The sequence below is a fragment of the Acanthaster planci genome, linkage group LG09, assembly GCF_054643075.1.
Source record: "Acanthaster planci isolate LZ-2023a linkage group LG09, COTS_SCS, whole genome shotgun sequence".
NCBI lineage: Eukaryota > Metazoa > Echinodermata > Asteroidea > Valvatida > Acanthasteridae > Acanthaster > Acanthaster planci.
This window is the reverse complement of record NC_141785.1, coordinates 6,677,602-6,692,259: the sequence shown is the minus strand read 5'-3', so window position 1 is coordinate 6,692,259 and position 14,658 is coordinate 6,677,602. Positions and strand designations below refer to the sequence as shown.

The following is a 14,658-nucleotide window of genomic DNA, read 5'->3' as shown; positions in this document are numbered from 1 at the left end:
CATGTAAAGGGCTCGGATAATGTATAGACAGGCTCTAAAAAGCAAAAATCCCCTCCCTGGCTTGGCAAACTGCCGATAAACTGACTCAGTGGCATTTCACATCACCGATGGAAGCCTCGACGGAACTACTTTGTTAAATGTATCACACCGGGACATGAGCATTAGTTTATCAGTGGTTCAGCACCAACCCATAAGAGACAAACCTTCCTCATTTGGACCAACACAGGTGTTCTGATACCTGGAATAAAAAAAAAACAATGCTTGCTATAGCACAGACAACAAATCTTGGCTCCTGATATTTTGTTTACAGCTATTTTCGCATGTCATTCAGCATGGTCGTAAATCCCGGGGATGGGGTAGACATTCCCCCACTTTTTGAGGGGGTGGGGCTATTGAATCATCCCCCCTCCACTTTTTTGTGGTGAGCAAAAAAAAAAAAAAAAACGTAAAAAATAAAGCGGATTATGAAGACTTTTTCGGACTTTTAATACTTAATACTTTCGGAATAATACACCACTCTGATGTAAGATTTTGGATGTAATAAGCATTACAGACATACATCTGCATCATGAACATTGCCCTTATGTAGTGTAAATTCCCCAACCCCCCTTGTCCAATTTCAATGGCCAAGCAAGTCATTCCCCCCCCCACACAAATCCCCATTCCCCATCCCCCCCAATTTCCGGCACAAATTTACATCACTGTCATTCAGACACGTCAGTCATTGTTAATTTTTTATGCACATGTTTTTCTCAATCGAAATATCATCTGCATAAACCAAAAGGCCCCAAAGGAAATCAAAATGTTTTCATTTCAATATAAAATTGAAACTTAGACAAGACCTGACAGGCCCGTAGGCTGGGGGGGGGTTATATCATTCGCTCGCCGTCACCCAGCGCCCAATTCAAGGTGCAGGTTGAAGAGAAAATTCATTACCAGGCCAATTTACAATCCGCCGTGAATATTGAAAATTGAAGTAGGGGACCTATGCAAGTCTTACATGCATCCTTCGGTTCACGACAAACATGGAACTTGTTGATGTTGTGCTCCAAAGCACATTATGATAGGCCTTTGTATAAAAATATGTGTTCACAGTGCCAAAAGTTCCCCTTTTGGGTTTGACGAACCCCCCCCCGTGGTCAGGCAACGGGCCTGGCTGGCCGCTGCAACATTGAACGTCATGAAAATGAGATTTTCAGAGAAAGAAGATTTTGCACGTGACAAAACCACTTTCTCTAACACGGGAAAGCGAAGTTAATTTTAACACAATTAACGAACGTGCTTTAAATTGGGCGGGAGTTCTGGCAGAGCAAAACTCTTTTGGAAAAAATGCTCTTTCATATATATCTGACAGTCCATCTGTTCGTAACATTTCAATAAGTCTTGCTTAAATCGAAACCCACGTGATGACATCGCATGGGCCATTATACTGAATACAAGGATGGGTTTTCTTCCGGTAAGAAAACGGATTAAGAATACTAGATAAACGTCACATTTCACATCAATGTGAGGGAAATGTTTTCAAGATGTAAGCTCACATTTCTATTATTCCGATGGCCCGCAAGACAACGTTTGATAATCGTGATGTAACTAGGGATATTTGCTGTTCCTTGAAAAACTCAGTTTACTGTCATCCAGATATTAATCCAGCACGTTTTGTTTCCCTTAAACAGCCATTCTCCTCAAACACGAGAAGTCATTGGTTTGCCTGTTCCAAAGTAGTCCTCATTCGCTTTTACGTGTTATTAGACGTCACTGGCAGCCTTGTTCCGGTAAAGTCCTCATCCGGTCTTAAATCATACCTCAAGCGGGCCTGCGCAGCCAAACACTGCACTGATTTCCCGCCATGATTCTAGTGACAATGTCTCTGTAAGTCTGTCACTCACTCATGTGACCAAATTGTATGGTGGGCGTCAAGCCTACAGCGATAACCAAAAACATCATGTCCTGAACTTGAAACAGTGGCTGTAAAGTAAGTCCGAGCATAATTATGCAAAGCATTCTAGACAAGGTTTGTGTACAAAGAGCAGGTAACATGCGCAAACTGTAGTTTTCCAAAGACTATAGTGCGGGAACTTATGCTTACACAAATAGATACAAACATATTAGGAATTTTTGAACGGCTAAGATTATAAAATAATTGTATTATAGGTTGGTCACTGGGACGGAAACATTCATTCGTCTAGTATACAACGGCTTGTCTTTGATGTGATGCACATTCATGATTATCAGACTTGAGAAATACGATTGTGCTTATGGCAGTGGTGATGTTGAAAGTGGTAAAATATAATAATTATGTGAAGACTTTGACAAGGCACGCCATGGTAAGACTGTCCTTGCGTGACCTACATCGCCCGGGACTTTATTAAACACTCATTGCCGAAATAAAGGACTGTATTTTTAGCAAATGTTCACGCTTCCGATATCCATCAAATCAATCCCTGGTTGCGACGTAGTAACGTCTCATGTGGTCTGTGGCAAATTGTAGTATATCTAAAATTATGGCCAAGTCTTTTCTGATACATCACGACATCCATCAGTGTCAAAAGACATGTCAACACGGCACTGACATCTGACGACTTGTCACGATAAAAACTGAGGTAAACAGCTGAGTTAAGACCGGATTATGCTTCAGGTGAACACAAAAGTAGACCAAATTTGACGTCAAAAATGGTTGCAGCGAAATTCGTTGGAACTGTTGCGAATTTGCAGCAAATGTATTTGACCCAGCTGATGTCCCGATTTTGCCTTCGCGTTTGCTGTAAGTATAAACCCACCTTTACTTCAAAAAGCCAGGGAGTAGGAAAATGGATGGAATTATAGAAGTTGTAAAATTTTGGGATAAATACTACGTGGTGTTTATGAAAAGAACTCACTGGTGTCATATTTAAAACAGGTTTTAATTATTACGTAAAAAAAGAGAACTTGAATCATTCACATTCGAGAACAGTTTTCCATAACTCAAAAGCTTCCTGGTCACAGTTTAAGTCTACTCAGTTAAACCAAGACAAATTTTCGGCCGACTCAATATCCATCTTTAAACTTTATAAAAAAGATTGGTGTTACAGCTATCAATCCTAACCACCAGTAGTTTGTCTATTTTCAACAAACTTTTGCCGCCAAATGTCGGCTTAGTATCCCAGTAAACTTATATAACAATTTGTGATTGAGTAAGACATTGCGCAGAACAAATCTTCTCCAAACACTTTAACTAAATTATTGCGGTTACTCATCAACCGCAAACAGTTGAGTGCAATGCAGAAAAAAAAGCACGACCACTCCCTGAAGGTTATTTAAAGTTCAACGTCAAGCTTTCCCCCAATCTCACTGACCTCTTGATGAAAGTACCCAAGGGACAGATAGAAACATGCGGCGCACGTTCGTTACGTCTACCTGGTCTGTTTACAGCCGTTATTCATGCCCAACTTTGTAATTGAACCATTCCCTCTGACATCCATAAATCTTTCTGTGCAATCATGCTCGTAACTCGTTTTGTTTATTGGAATTTTAATATTTTGAAACTTCTACAGGAACGATGACGTTTATGAAGTCTCGGCGGCTAACGGTATGTTTCTTTGATTTGAAGTTAGAGCCAATTTTATGGCCAAAGTGGTAAAGCACTCTCCTGTCAAATACCTGATGGACTGCACAGGAGATGACTTCATGTGTAGATCACAAACTTGTACTTTCATTTCTGGTTCTCTTATTTTATACATACATGTACATGTATATTAAGAACACCCTGAATTATGGCGTCCGAGAACCTTAAATTTGTCTTTCTGCGCTGTGAATTAACCACAATGTATTTGTTTATTAATTATAACTTTCAAGTTAAGGCAATCAGGATTGAAGATAGAGACCTATCAGTGAAATTCCCAAGGTTTGAGTGGCTGCCATTTTTACCTGTTTTCTTGTTCTTTACGTTAGAAATACACCAGGAATTTGTTTTGCTTGTGATAACTAATAGGATGTGTGACAACAACTGCTTTGACTTGACGTTTGTTTCATAACTTTTGTATACCAAGGCTGAAATTGCCCGTTTCTCGCTCCACCTGAAAATCCCTCTGGGTCAGGAAGTAAACAAAACTCTCAATTTTGGCTGTGTACGGAGCTTAGGACTCTGTATGGGAATCATGCCAAAATTTGGAGGAAAAGTTGAATAATTTGCTGACTATGTGGGTCTCAGTCGCATGAAACGACAAAACTGAACGACCTTGGCTGCTTTTCAACAAAGCATGAATAACAAATACTTGGCACGTAAGAATCGCGAGTGCGCCAGTTTCCTTTGAGTGCGACATAATTAAGATGTGCATATACACGTCTTTGTCCTTACATAAATCAATAAAAGTTAAATGGTATTCGTAACCCCCCCAAAAAAAGTTTTTAATAATACTCTTTCCACCGACTTGAGTTGCCTAATTCCAAGACTGAGGAGTACAAAGCTGTAGGACTGACGTTTCATGATGGTTCACACAAAGATAAAAATATGTAAGCAACTAGTATTCAAACATTATCAAAAAAAAGGAAGGGGACCAGCACCGTGACGCACCAGTGACTTAAACCAGTCCAGTTATGCCCTCAATTCGACATCATAAATCACTCATTTGGGTTCATCTTTTGAATGTCAACAAAAAATAATCCCATGGAAAATAGCAAGAGGGATTTCAGACTCGGGTCAAAAAACATTTCTCAGTCAATTTCCGCAAGTGTATGTATCATTCAATTAATTTTAATTCAGTTAAGACTGACTTGGCTATAAATATGGAGGTCACTGCGCTGCAGAATAAGCCAAAGATAAAATGAATCATCAAACGTTCCCATATAAACATATCAAACCAGGCTATCCAGAGCAATATTTTATGAAATTATCTTCGACATGGGTCTGTTTTCTTTGGTTGTTGGTCTTTTCTAGGAGTTTATAATCAAAATTACACAGTGTGGTTCAGAAAACGGCATCGTTCATTTAATACACATTTTGTTACTGACTCACTACTCTAGGAACTTTATCAAATGATACAATAGCAGTTATCCCCAAGAAAAGTACAAAGCACATATAAAAACCATAATGTAATACTTGGACAAAAATAACTGCAGCTCAGCCATTAGATTTTTTTATAATGACGTGATGCACAGTTTCTTATCATTAATACAAATCTGAATAGTGATTCACTTACACAAGTTGAATTGGTGTAGGTTTCCTGCCAGGACAAATGTGTAAAGATACAGAAAACTGCGAGGTTTATCTTTCACGGATCTTTACAGGTTACCGTCACAGAGAAAATATTTTTTCAGCAACAATAGACCCACACATCATCCAACAACGTACATTCAGCGCCGGTACCCTTAAAATTGTTGGAGTTTGGAAGTAAATAATGACGCACAAAAGCAGGCGTATGCTACTATTTAAGATAATGCTGTTTTTGAAGGAAGTGTCAATCATGAAAGGTAATTGATTGCGACAAGATGTAAGAGTTTTAAGGCGAAACAAACAATCTGTGCCTGACGATGCCTCCGGTTGTTGTTGGTTACCCGCCAAATCCGTACAAGGTCCGTCCTTGGCGCTTGAGGGCGTATACCACATCCATTGCTGTGACAGTCTTCCGCTTGGCATGCTCGCAGTAGGTCACAGCATCACGGATTACGTTTTCCAGAAACACCTTGGACAATAAAAACAGTATCCACATAAGACTGTGCAAAAAAGTATTACAAACGACATCTAACGCTACTCAGTGTATCTATCCAAGTTTCAACAATCGTGCAATATCGCAATTAAAGTCACTGTGTGTAAAATAATGTTGAAATCGGAAAATTTAGTATACGAAGCTTTTTCATATCGATAGGTGAAAGAAAAGTCTGGGGAAGAAATCTTCGTTTTCTCCGTGATCGTTCGCAAGTGAAAACAACTTCCTTCAAAACACAAAAAGTTTAAAATTCAATGACTGATTGAGAATTTGGTTGGGATGATTTCTCCCATTTGGTTGGATAAGGTCTTACCTGTAGGCTTGGGTTGGAGACGTGGCTAACTTCCACGCGTCAACATGGCGTCTGTCTATTCATGCACGTGCAAGCTCGGGCTTAATTAACTATTTCTTTTCGTTAGAACTGATGTTTTTTCGCCCATAACGAAGATTTTGACCTGAGAATTATTTGTCACTTTGTCACTGTAAAAGCTCAGTATTTTAGCGCAGTTAAGTTTAAGATTTACAACAGCACATTACAGCCTAGGGGTAAGAAAATGATACCTGTTACTAGTGGGATTGGAAGGTCAGTCAGTTTAATATCCGTGCAAGATTCGTTTTCGATTCCCAACCCTTAAATTTCATTTATACTGCGCAGTAAGTAAAAGCAAGCGGGTTTTATTTTGAGTTTCAAGGTCAAAATGGGTTACAGAAAAAAAAATCAAATTAATGGCAACAGGGCAAGATGTAATTCCTGTATACTTGCCTTGAGCACACCTCTTGTCTCTTCGTAAATTAGACCTGAAATTCGCTTGACTCCCCCCCGGCGTGCCAATCTACGGATGGCTGGCTTGGTGATTCCTTGAATATTGTCTCGAAGGACTTTACGATGTCTCTTTGCACCTCCCTTGCCTAGTCCCTTCCCTCCTTTTCCTCGACCAGACATGATTCTTGCAGCTCCACAAGGCGTCAGCAAAGCTAGTAACAAAGCAACAACATGTCCACCCAGCTCTAGATCCGCGGCAGACGTTCTGTTTAAATTCTTGTATTGCGGACGTATTTCAAACACCGGCAAGGGGCGTTGGTAAAGTGACAAGCAATGAAACAATTTCCCGCGATTTTAAGGGAATCGACAGAGGATGCAACTTAATTCAGAAAATCTGCTTGGCGTTTTTTAAGCAAGCACGCACAATACATAACACACAAGACAAAATAAAAGCACTGACTTACCCAACTCGGCTCGTGACGAAAAGTGGGGGTACTGTAGCTTGCATTGTCTTGTGACAATGCCGACTATACAGGAAGGCGTTCTGCAATGTGGAGCGGGAATTTTAAATGCATTTTTCAGCTGTAGCAAGCACGTGGACTATGCAATGTAGCACATTCTATTTTCATGCCAGGGAGGGTATACTTGAATACTCTGATATAACTTCCTTTCTTGATTCCATACGAACCGGTTTAAATTGATTGAAAAATTATGGAATCGTAATATACTGATAGCGTGAAACAAATTTGGGTTCACTGATTTTAGGATTTTTTATCCTTACAAAAGTACAAGCGCGGGAATTCTGTCTCCTTGTCCCCAAACCTAAAATGGTATGGACCTTCTTACCTATATAAGGGCAGCGTCGCCCGGCAAGTGCTCTGGTGGGCATTTCTTTCGATCATCTTTGCATCACGTCCGACTACAAATCCCGAATTGTTGCGAGAGAAGTCGAGTTGCTTAGTTTGATTTGTCTTCACCTCAAATTTACGATGTCTGGACGCGGCAAAGTCAACAAGAAATCGAAGTCGACATCGCGAAGCTCAAGGGCAGGTTTACAGTTCCCTGTCGGTCGTGTTCACAGATTTCTCAGGAAAGGTAAGTCTAAAGGGTCCTTTCAGTACCAGGAAATCGTTTTCCGTCTTTGTTGCCAAGGTCCAACGAAGTGTGGACTTTTGTATGACCTGTTCCTACTTCTCCCTACATCAAATCTCTGCGACGGACTGACTAGTATACAACATTATTTGGCAGCAGAATATTCCATATTAATACTTCTTGCTCAAATGGGTCATGAAGAACTTCGCTATCAATTATTTTTCTCGTCGAATGGCACAAAATAGCATTTCATTACTAATAGCCAATTCTCTCGGTTTATGGTTCTTTTCCAGGTAAATATGCACATCGTATTGGCTCCGGTGCAGCTGTGTACATGGCTGCCATCTTAGAATATTTGACAGCTGAAATCCTGGAGTTGGCCGGCAATGCAGCACGTGATAACAAGAAGAGCCGTATCATCCCACGCCATCTTCAACTAGCTATCCGTAATGATGAAGAATTGAATAAGCTACTCTGCCACGTGACCATTGCCCAGGTAAATCCACTCGTAATTTATATCTGTGACAATTTGAAATGAATTTTCAAATGATTGTGAAATTTAATATCGAGGGAAACATTTAATGAAGCCTCACTGCTACACGATTTAACCATGTTCGACTTGGCCTCATTTGGAAATCTTGACAATATTCCCCGTTTAACTACAGAATGTATAAAAATGTCAAGAAAAATACGCCCTCTTGCATAAATTGTCGAATTCTCTAGGCTTATCAAGTTCTTTATAAGCCCTCGATGTGATAAATTTGTTATTTAAGAAAACAACTTTGTTGAAACCTGTAAGCGAATGGCCTATAATTCAAGGCAAATGGATACCCCATTTTGTGTGAAAGTCTACTCATTAATGCTTCCTAATGGAACACAAAGTCTGTCTTTGCATTTCTTGCAGGGTGGAGTCATGCCCAACATCCAGTCGGTTCTGCTTCCCAAGAAAACTGGCAAAAACAAGGGTCCACCAAGCCAAAGTGTGGAATTCTGAGAGTACAATAAACCCGACTTGCAACCTAGGGACATTAATTTTGTCACTCGATTTACGGGTTTGAATCTAACAATGAGACATTTAGATTTATCTCTTTGATCTAAAAAGTGCTTTCACGCTTTGCCATAGTTTCACTTAGAAATTAAGTGCAAAGAATGCCAAACGATTTACACGTTTTTACTTCACTAAGAAATTAAATTTAGCCAGGAACAGCCTTAGAAAGATAAATTTACAGTTGTACTGGGAACTTGTATCGACAGCAATGTTTTTCCAAACAAATGGCATTACCATTTCAAAGGCATTAGTATAAGCATTTAACAGGACTATCATTAATGGTTTTATCTTCTGTATAGTTGTGAAAATTTATCATTGTTTATTTTGTGTTTTAATGTAAATAAATCGAAGTCGTAAATAACCCGTGGCATGTTTCGTGCGTCTTCATTCAAATCGGTATGATGTCGTGACTCGGATATTTCTAAATTTCGCTGTAGATTTATAATTGCAACTTGGTCTGAAAAGTATCCAAGTCTTGGTTTAGCTGGAGGAATGGATCTTTCAATTCTAAAAGGTTCATAAAAAAATGAAAATAACTTTTCCGATTCATAAACTACTTGATGTTGGAATCTATATAAAGCCATCGGACTTGCAGACATGAATTGCCATAAAGCGCAGCTAAAAGTCGTAATAGTTGAGTTTAGTACATGTACAGTATTAAAGTTTCGTGGAAAAGTTCCGAGCTGGGAGCTTAATTCTTACATGCTGATGTTGGACAAAGGTCACTGTTCTTTTTCACGAAGGGTAATAAAATGCCTTGAATGTCGACCTGCAGCAATCAATTACGAGCAACGAACAACTTCCCTAAATCTGAGCAACCGCTTTGCGAACAGTCAATTGTGTCAATATCGCACTATCAATATTGAACTTATTGTACTCGAAGACAGCCTTGCAAACAACACTAATGGTCGGCCATTAATGAGAGCAGTATTGATACGGCTATAGCCGGGTAATAAATAGTTGAACATTAACCCGAAATATTATGGTGGAATGAACTGTGCAGCGTATTATTTGGAAGAAGGTGGCCAAGTTTTCTGATCTAGTTTATACTAACCGGACTTCAGGTGTACATCGAGCGTTGTCTGTCCGAAACGATTGTCCTTGATGATTACAGCCGCAAGGGCGTTGCCATGACGCATTTTGAAGGCACGTACAAACTGAAATCCAGCGATAATTTCGATGTTTTTCTGTGTGCACTGGGTAAGTTTGACAGTTACAAATTATATAGTGTATTGAAGTTACTGTCGCTTCTCTCTTAAACCTGCAGTGAAATGTACAGTGCATAGCGTCGCGGGGATGCTAACATTTTTTAAAACCAAGTCTTGGTTTCGCAATTAGATGCTTTCATACTGTGAATCACGTCTCCCAACTTTTGGAAAGTGATCGTCAACTTTAGATTTATCGATATGAATTACTTACAAGTGTTGCCATGTCCTCAACATGTTTCACTATTTTTTAATCCCCCAAAAGCATAAATTGAACGGTTACGTTCGCACCATATATTGGATTTTTGAGTTAGTTTTGGAAGGGAGAGGCATTAAGGAGCATGATTTCTGACACCAGGTCTACGTCGTCTCAGATCCAATGGTTAAAAATACCCTCTAAAACCTTCAACAACTACCGACAAGCCGGCACCTTCAGTCAAAGGGGAAGTTTTGGATAAACACAACATGTTTGTGTTGACCTCTTTGCTCTTTGTTGTGGCATTGTGTCAGAGTGCCTCGACCATCAAAGGTATCGAGATATTACCGTATGCCTGACCTATTAAGCGAACAAATTCAAATATTGACCATTATGCCAAGAGCTACAATGCCATCGTTTTGTTAGGATTATCTCTCGAAATACTATTGAGTGGGGACCACAATCGGCCACAAATAATAGAAAATACAAACGATGCTAGGCCTGTATGTCAGTCGTTGGTACTGCCAATGATTAGTTTCAATTCAAATGGTTGATGATGATTACTGTAATGACAATCATTGATCTAACTTAACATTGACAAAGACGGAAGATCCTTTGTCTTCTCCACCATTAGAGAAATGGTACTTATAATCAGTGTACCATGCTCACCAGACAGGAAAAAGTTGACCAAATGGCATGCATTAAAAGATTCACTTTGACCATCAAAACAACTGAACACCACTTGTTCATTGAAAATGACTATTACATCCGTAGTGCATCTCATGAAACAGATAACGTAGAAGCTACTTTGCCCTATTGATCGAGTTGTATAGCGATGCACTTCGACCCTTGCTGGCATAATTAATATCTAATTTACAGGTGCCGGTTCAGACAGTGTGGATACATCCACATAGTACTTTGTACTTTTTTAACATAGAATGTTTTGAAATCAACCAGTTTATTAATCAAGCAAAGAGAGTGCAATGGAATATGACCATTGATTTCTACAACTGCGTCTACTGTTGCATCTGTAGAGGTTAAGTGGGGTTCAAAATGGACAGGTGATTCCCCTTCTGAATCAGTGAAGCACACGATATTACTTTATTGTATCACATTGTAATAAAACTTTTTGCACATACCCGTCGCTCGGTCGAAATGCGAGTTCTGTTTGTGAGACTTGATAATGGACCGAGCACGGCGTGACAACCACAGGAAGTGATGGTGACAATAACAGTAACAGGCTTTCTCCTGCCGCTCGCTTCGCTAAATTTTCGTTACCTTGTAACTTTAACGACGTGTTTGGAGGGCGGAAGGTGTATGACATCATAACCCATAATACGTTTAATGTCCAATATTGCGCTCAGGATGTGTGTGCGTTTTAATATCGTACGCCTACATCTATTATTATAGATACATGTAGGTGCTAGGCTGAGGACATATCTCCAGAATTTAAAACGACGATGCTATATGGAGTTGGCCAAGCATCTTTATTCTTCAGTTTTTTTTTATTTTTTTCTCTACATTTTGGTGAAAGGCTGACATCATGTCCAGTTTCAAAACAACAACGTTCTCTATAATAAGAATATAACCTTATTTTTTGTCTTTGTAATAAGTAGAAGAAATAACCACAACCAATTCGCTATGTTCGATGTCACATGTCATCCTTGTTACAGGAGTCAACCCCCTACTCCGTACAATCGGCAACTACACTAAGCCTACCCTCGTTGTCACAGTCACTAAAGATGGTACGCACTTCCTGTTCAAGCAGTCAGCAACAGCCTTCAGGAAGTACGACTTGGAGTTTGACCTTGGAGTCAACTTTGAGCACAGGACAGTAGACGGGAGAATGGTAAAGGTAAGTATGAACAACGATGATTTCAAGTTGACTGTAAGGAAACGAATCTAAGGGTTGAAGAATGAAAGAAGGCAGATTAATTCTGTAGGTCCAATGGTATTATGCCCTTACACAACTCATCCTTCTCGTGTGTATTCATAATGTGGGCGTGCATGACCGTCATAGGTATTGCCCCCACTTATGGACCTTTTCACTAATAAATTCATAATTATGAACGCACAAATGGCCTGGGCGCGGCAAGAAGCGTCAGTGGGCCACTGAAAATTAACAGGGGTGCAACTTTGATGATCATTTTCTCTCAGGTTTTATGGCGTTGTTCAGTTTTCTTCAGAAAATCCCATTAAGTCGTTTTTGCTATTAGTTTCCAATATAAGTGGAATTTTTAGTGCTCCCTAAATAGACTTTATAATCGTAATTTTTCCTGTGAGAGATCGCCCTTTCTTTTACTATGACCCCTTCCATCATAAGTAGTATAAATTACATCGTTAGTGTTCTTGGAGCCAACCTGTACATTTGTAAACACGTATTTGTACATACGTACATTATTCTTTGCACTTACAGAGCACAGTAGTACTGGAAGGTGATGGACGGTTAATTCAACGAGACAAATGCATTAATCCAAACGATAAAGACACCACATTCATACGCCAAATTAATGAAGATGGAGATTTAATCATGGTGAGTGTAAAATGAGCTGGGTACATGTCCTACGTCCATTTTGGCATTCACTTCAACCCAAAATTTAAAAAAAATCCACAAGATAAATGTTTAAATTCTCATGTACATGTACCTGCTGAAGTAATTTCTCTCTTTCGAGCCAGATTTGCAATTTTTAGTGTAAATCAATGAAAAACAGCAAAGCGAATTATGCTTCCCCTTGGGTAACATCAAATTTTGATTTTATGACATGATTACTGTATGGCGAATTAAAGCCTCATTATCTTTATTTCCAGATCTGCCAAGTTGACGAGGTTTCCAGCACACGAATCTACCAAAGAGTTTCAAAGTAGACTTTAGCAGGAATTTTGTTTTCCAGTGTCACATAATCAGCATCTGAAGTTTTACTTGCAATACAAAATAACTTGGAAACCTTTTGGTATATAGGCCTGTATAAAGTTGGCTTTCAAGTATACATCCAATTTTTTGTCAGCAGTTGAACTTATTATAACAGTAACCTTTGGAAAATGAGAAATTCTGCCAAATTGAAGTAAACTGTGCCAAGTAAATTGTGTGAAATAACATTTTAAACGCTATAATTTTGTTGTATTTATTTCAGTAAGTGTCGACAGACTGCACAGAGGGAGCTACAGGCTCTCAGCTACATTTCCGGGATTGTCTGATATCATTAGAGTTTGTTGATGCTTCTGTCCAAGCTTTTATTGTGGCCATATAAAATAGCGCCCTCACAGAGTGACTGAGAAAATAATTTGTTTTACTTGTGCGCAACGAAGGAGGAGTAACACTTACTCAATGTAGGCCTGCACAAGGAAATCAACCAATGGCGTAAATCCTAGGGATGCAGTTTATCCCCATTTTGTGACCGAGGGATGGACTAGTGAATCCCCCCCCCGAAAAAAACGAAGGTGGATTGTGAAGAATTTTTCGGACTTTCTAACAACCAAAATGTATTCAATATAACTTTAAAAGGGAGACCCGCCCCCCCCTAAAAATAAATAAACCGTCTTGATGTAAGGCTCTGCAGGAATGTAACACATGTTACCGATGTACATTTGTGTCATGAACATCGCCCTAATAGGGTCATATGGTGTCGGCACGTCCCCGCTTTTCAAATTTCTATTGCCGGTTAGTATCCCCGTCCGCAATGCCCCTTCCCCTGGTTGCTGATACATACACGTATTTACGCCTTTGAAGTCAGCTGTCGGAATTGGCGAGAAACTAAGACGGTTTACTCGATTTTTTCTTTTTAACAAGCTGACCAGTGTGATTTGTGAAGATTATTAGAATTGCTTTTCCTGTCGAAATGACACACTCCGAGTCTTAATCCTGCCAAATGAAACTGTAGATATGAGATACGATTTTGGTTGATACTTGAACTGAACAATTTACTTGCCTTTTACACTAGCAACAATCGCTTTCAATAGGTGGGCGGAAGTTATCCTATGTGTCCTAACTTTTTGTACAAACTGAGCTGGGCGTGTTCTGAGAATAAACGTAACTGAAGTTTAAAGCGTTCGAACATTTCTGTGGCCTCGGAAGAACTATGTGTGATAAATCAAGCCTAAGGCCAATTAAGACCACTCTACAGTCTTTTGTTTATAGTAACCTCACACTGACGAAGAATTATAGCTGCGATGAACTGATCCTGGTTTAAAATGCACATATGATTATGGCAGCAAAAGTTAGGAAACACATCGATCAGGTTTTTCAATTACAGCGAGGTTACTGGAATAACATCTGATGAAATGAGGCAAATTAGTGTCAATTAGACAATTCTCAGAGGGCAAAGAGGATAAGAAAGAATTTCGACTTTGACTGCATTTAAAAATACGTACAAATGCACAGATCCTACGAAACCCACTTTTAGGAGGAGGGGTGTCTGAGGGACAGCATTCATCTGCCCCCTCTCAACCTGTCAACACCCACGCTGCTCAGCTCACTAATAAAGCATAAAGGCACTGACAATTAGGCTTTAGAATATTCTTAACTCATTTATTTAATTTAATGTTGGGGAGCATTTTAAAACGTAACTGGAGCTTGATCGTGTTATTGATGTCTGCTTCTCCGATCCTGAAGAACAAAGATACAAAATTATGAGTCTGACTTCACAACATCAAAGTCATATTGTGAATGCTGGAAC

At 39.4% G+C, this 14,658-nt stretch overlaps 3 protein-coding genes across 3 annotated transcripts; 2 read left to right on the top strand and 1 right to left on the bottom strand.

Moving 5' to 3' along the window:
* Nucleotides 1-4,650: 4,650 nt before the first annotated feature.
* On the bottom strand, nt 4,651-6,790 carry LOC110989066 (histone H4). The gene is made up of 2 exons (XM_022253172.2): nt 6,445-6,790; nt 4,651-5,657 (listed from the first exon to the last, which is right to left on the bottom strand). The coding sequence occupies exons 1-2, from the start codon at nt 6,622-6,624 to the stop codon at nt 5,526-5,528; spliced, it is 312 nt and encodes a 103-aa protein (XP_022108864.1). The 5' UTR covers nt 6,625-6,790; the 3' UTR covers nt 4,651-5,525.
* Nucleotides 6,791-7,306: 516 nt separating this feature from the next.
* Nucleotides 7,307-8,945, top strand: LOC110989065 (histone H2A-like). The gene is made up of 3 exons (XM_022253171.2): nt 7,307-7,539; nt 7,830-8,032; nt 8,441-8,945. The coding sequence occupies exons 1-3, from the start codon at nt 7,434-7,436 to the stop codon at nt 8,528-8,530; spliced, it is 399 nt and encodes a 132-aa protein (XP_022108863.1). The 5' UTR covers nt 7,307-7,433; the 3' UTR covers nt 8,531-8,945.
* A 143-nt stretch (nt 8,946-9,088) lies between these two features.
* On the top strand, nt 9,089-14,028 carry LOC147798064 (fatty acid-binding protein-like). The gene is made up of 4 exons (XM_087141709.1): nt 9,089-9,784; nt 11,659-11,840; nt 12,402-12,518; nt 12,794-14,028. The coding sequence occupies exons 1-4, from the start codon at nt 9,715-9,717 to the stop codon at nt 12,848-12,850; spliced, it is 426 nt and encodes a 141-aa protein (XP_086997835.1). The 5' UTR covers nt 9,089-9,714; the 3' UTR covers nt 12,851-14,028.
* Nucleotides 14,029-14,658: the final 630 nt, after the last annotated feature.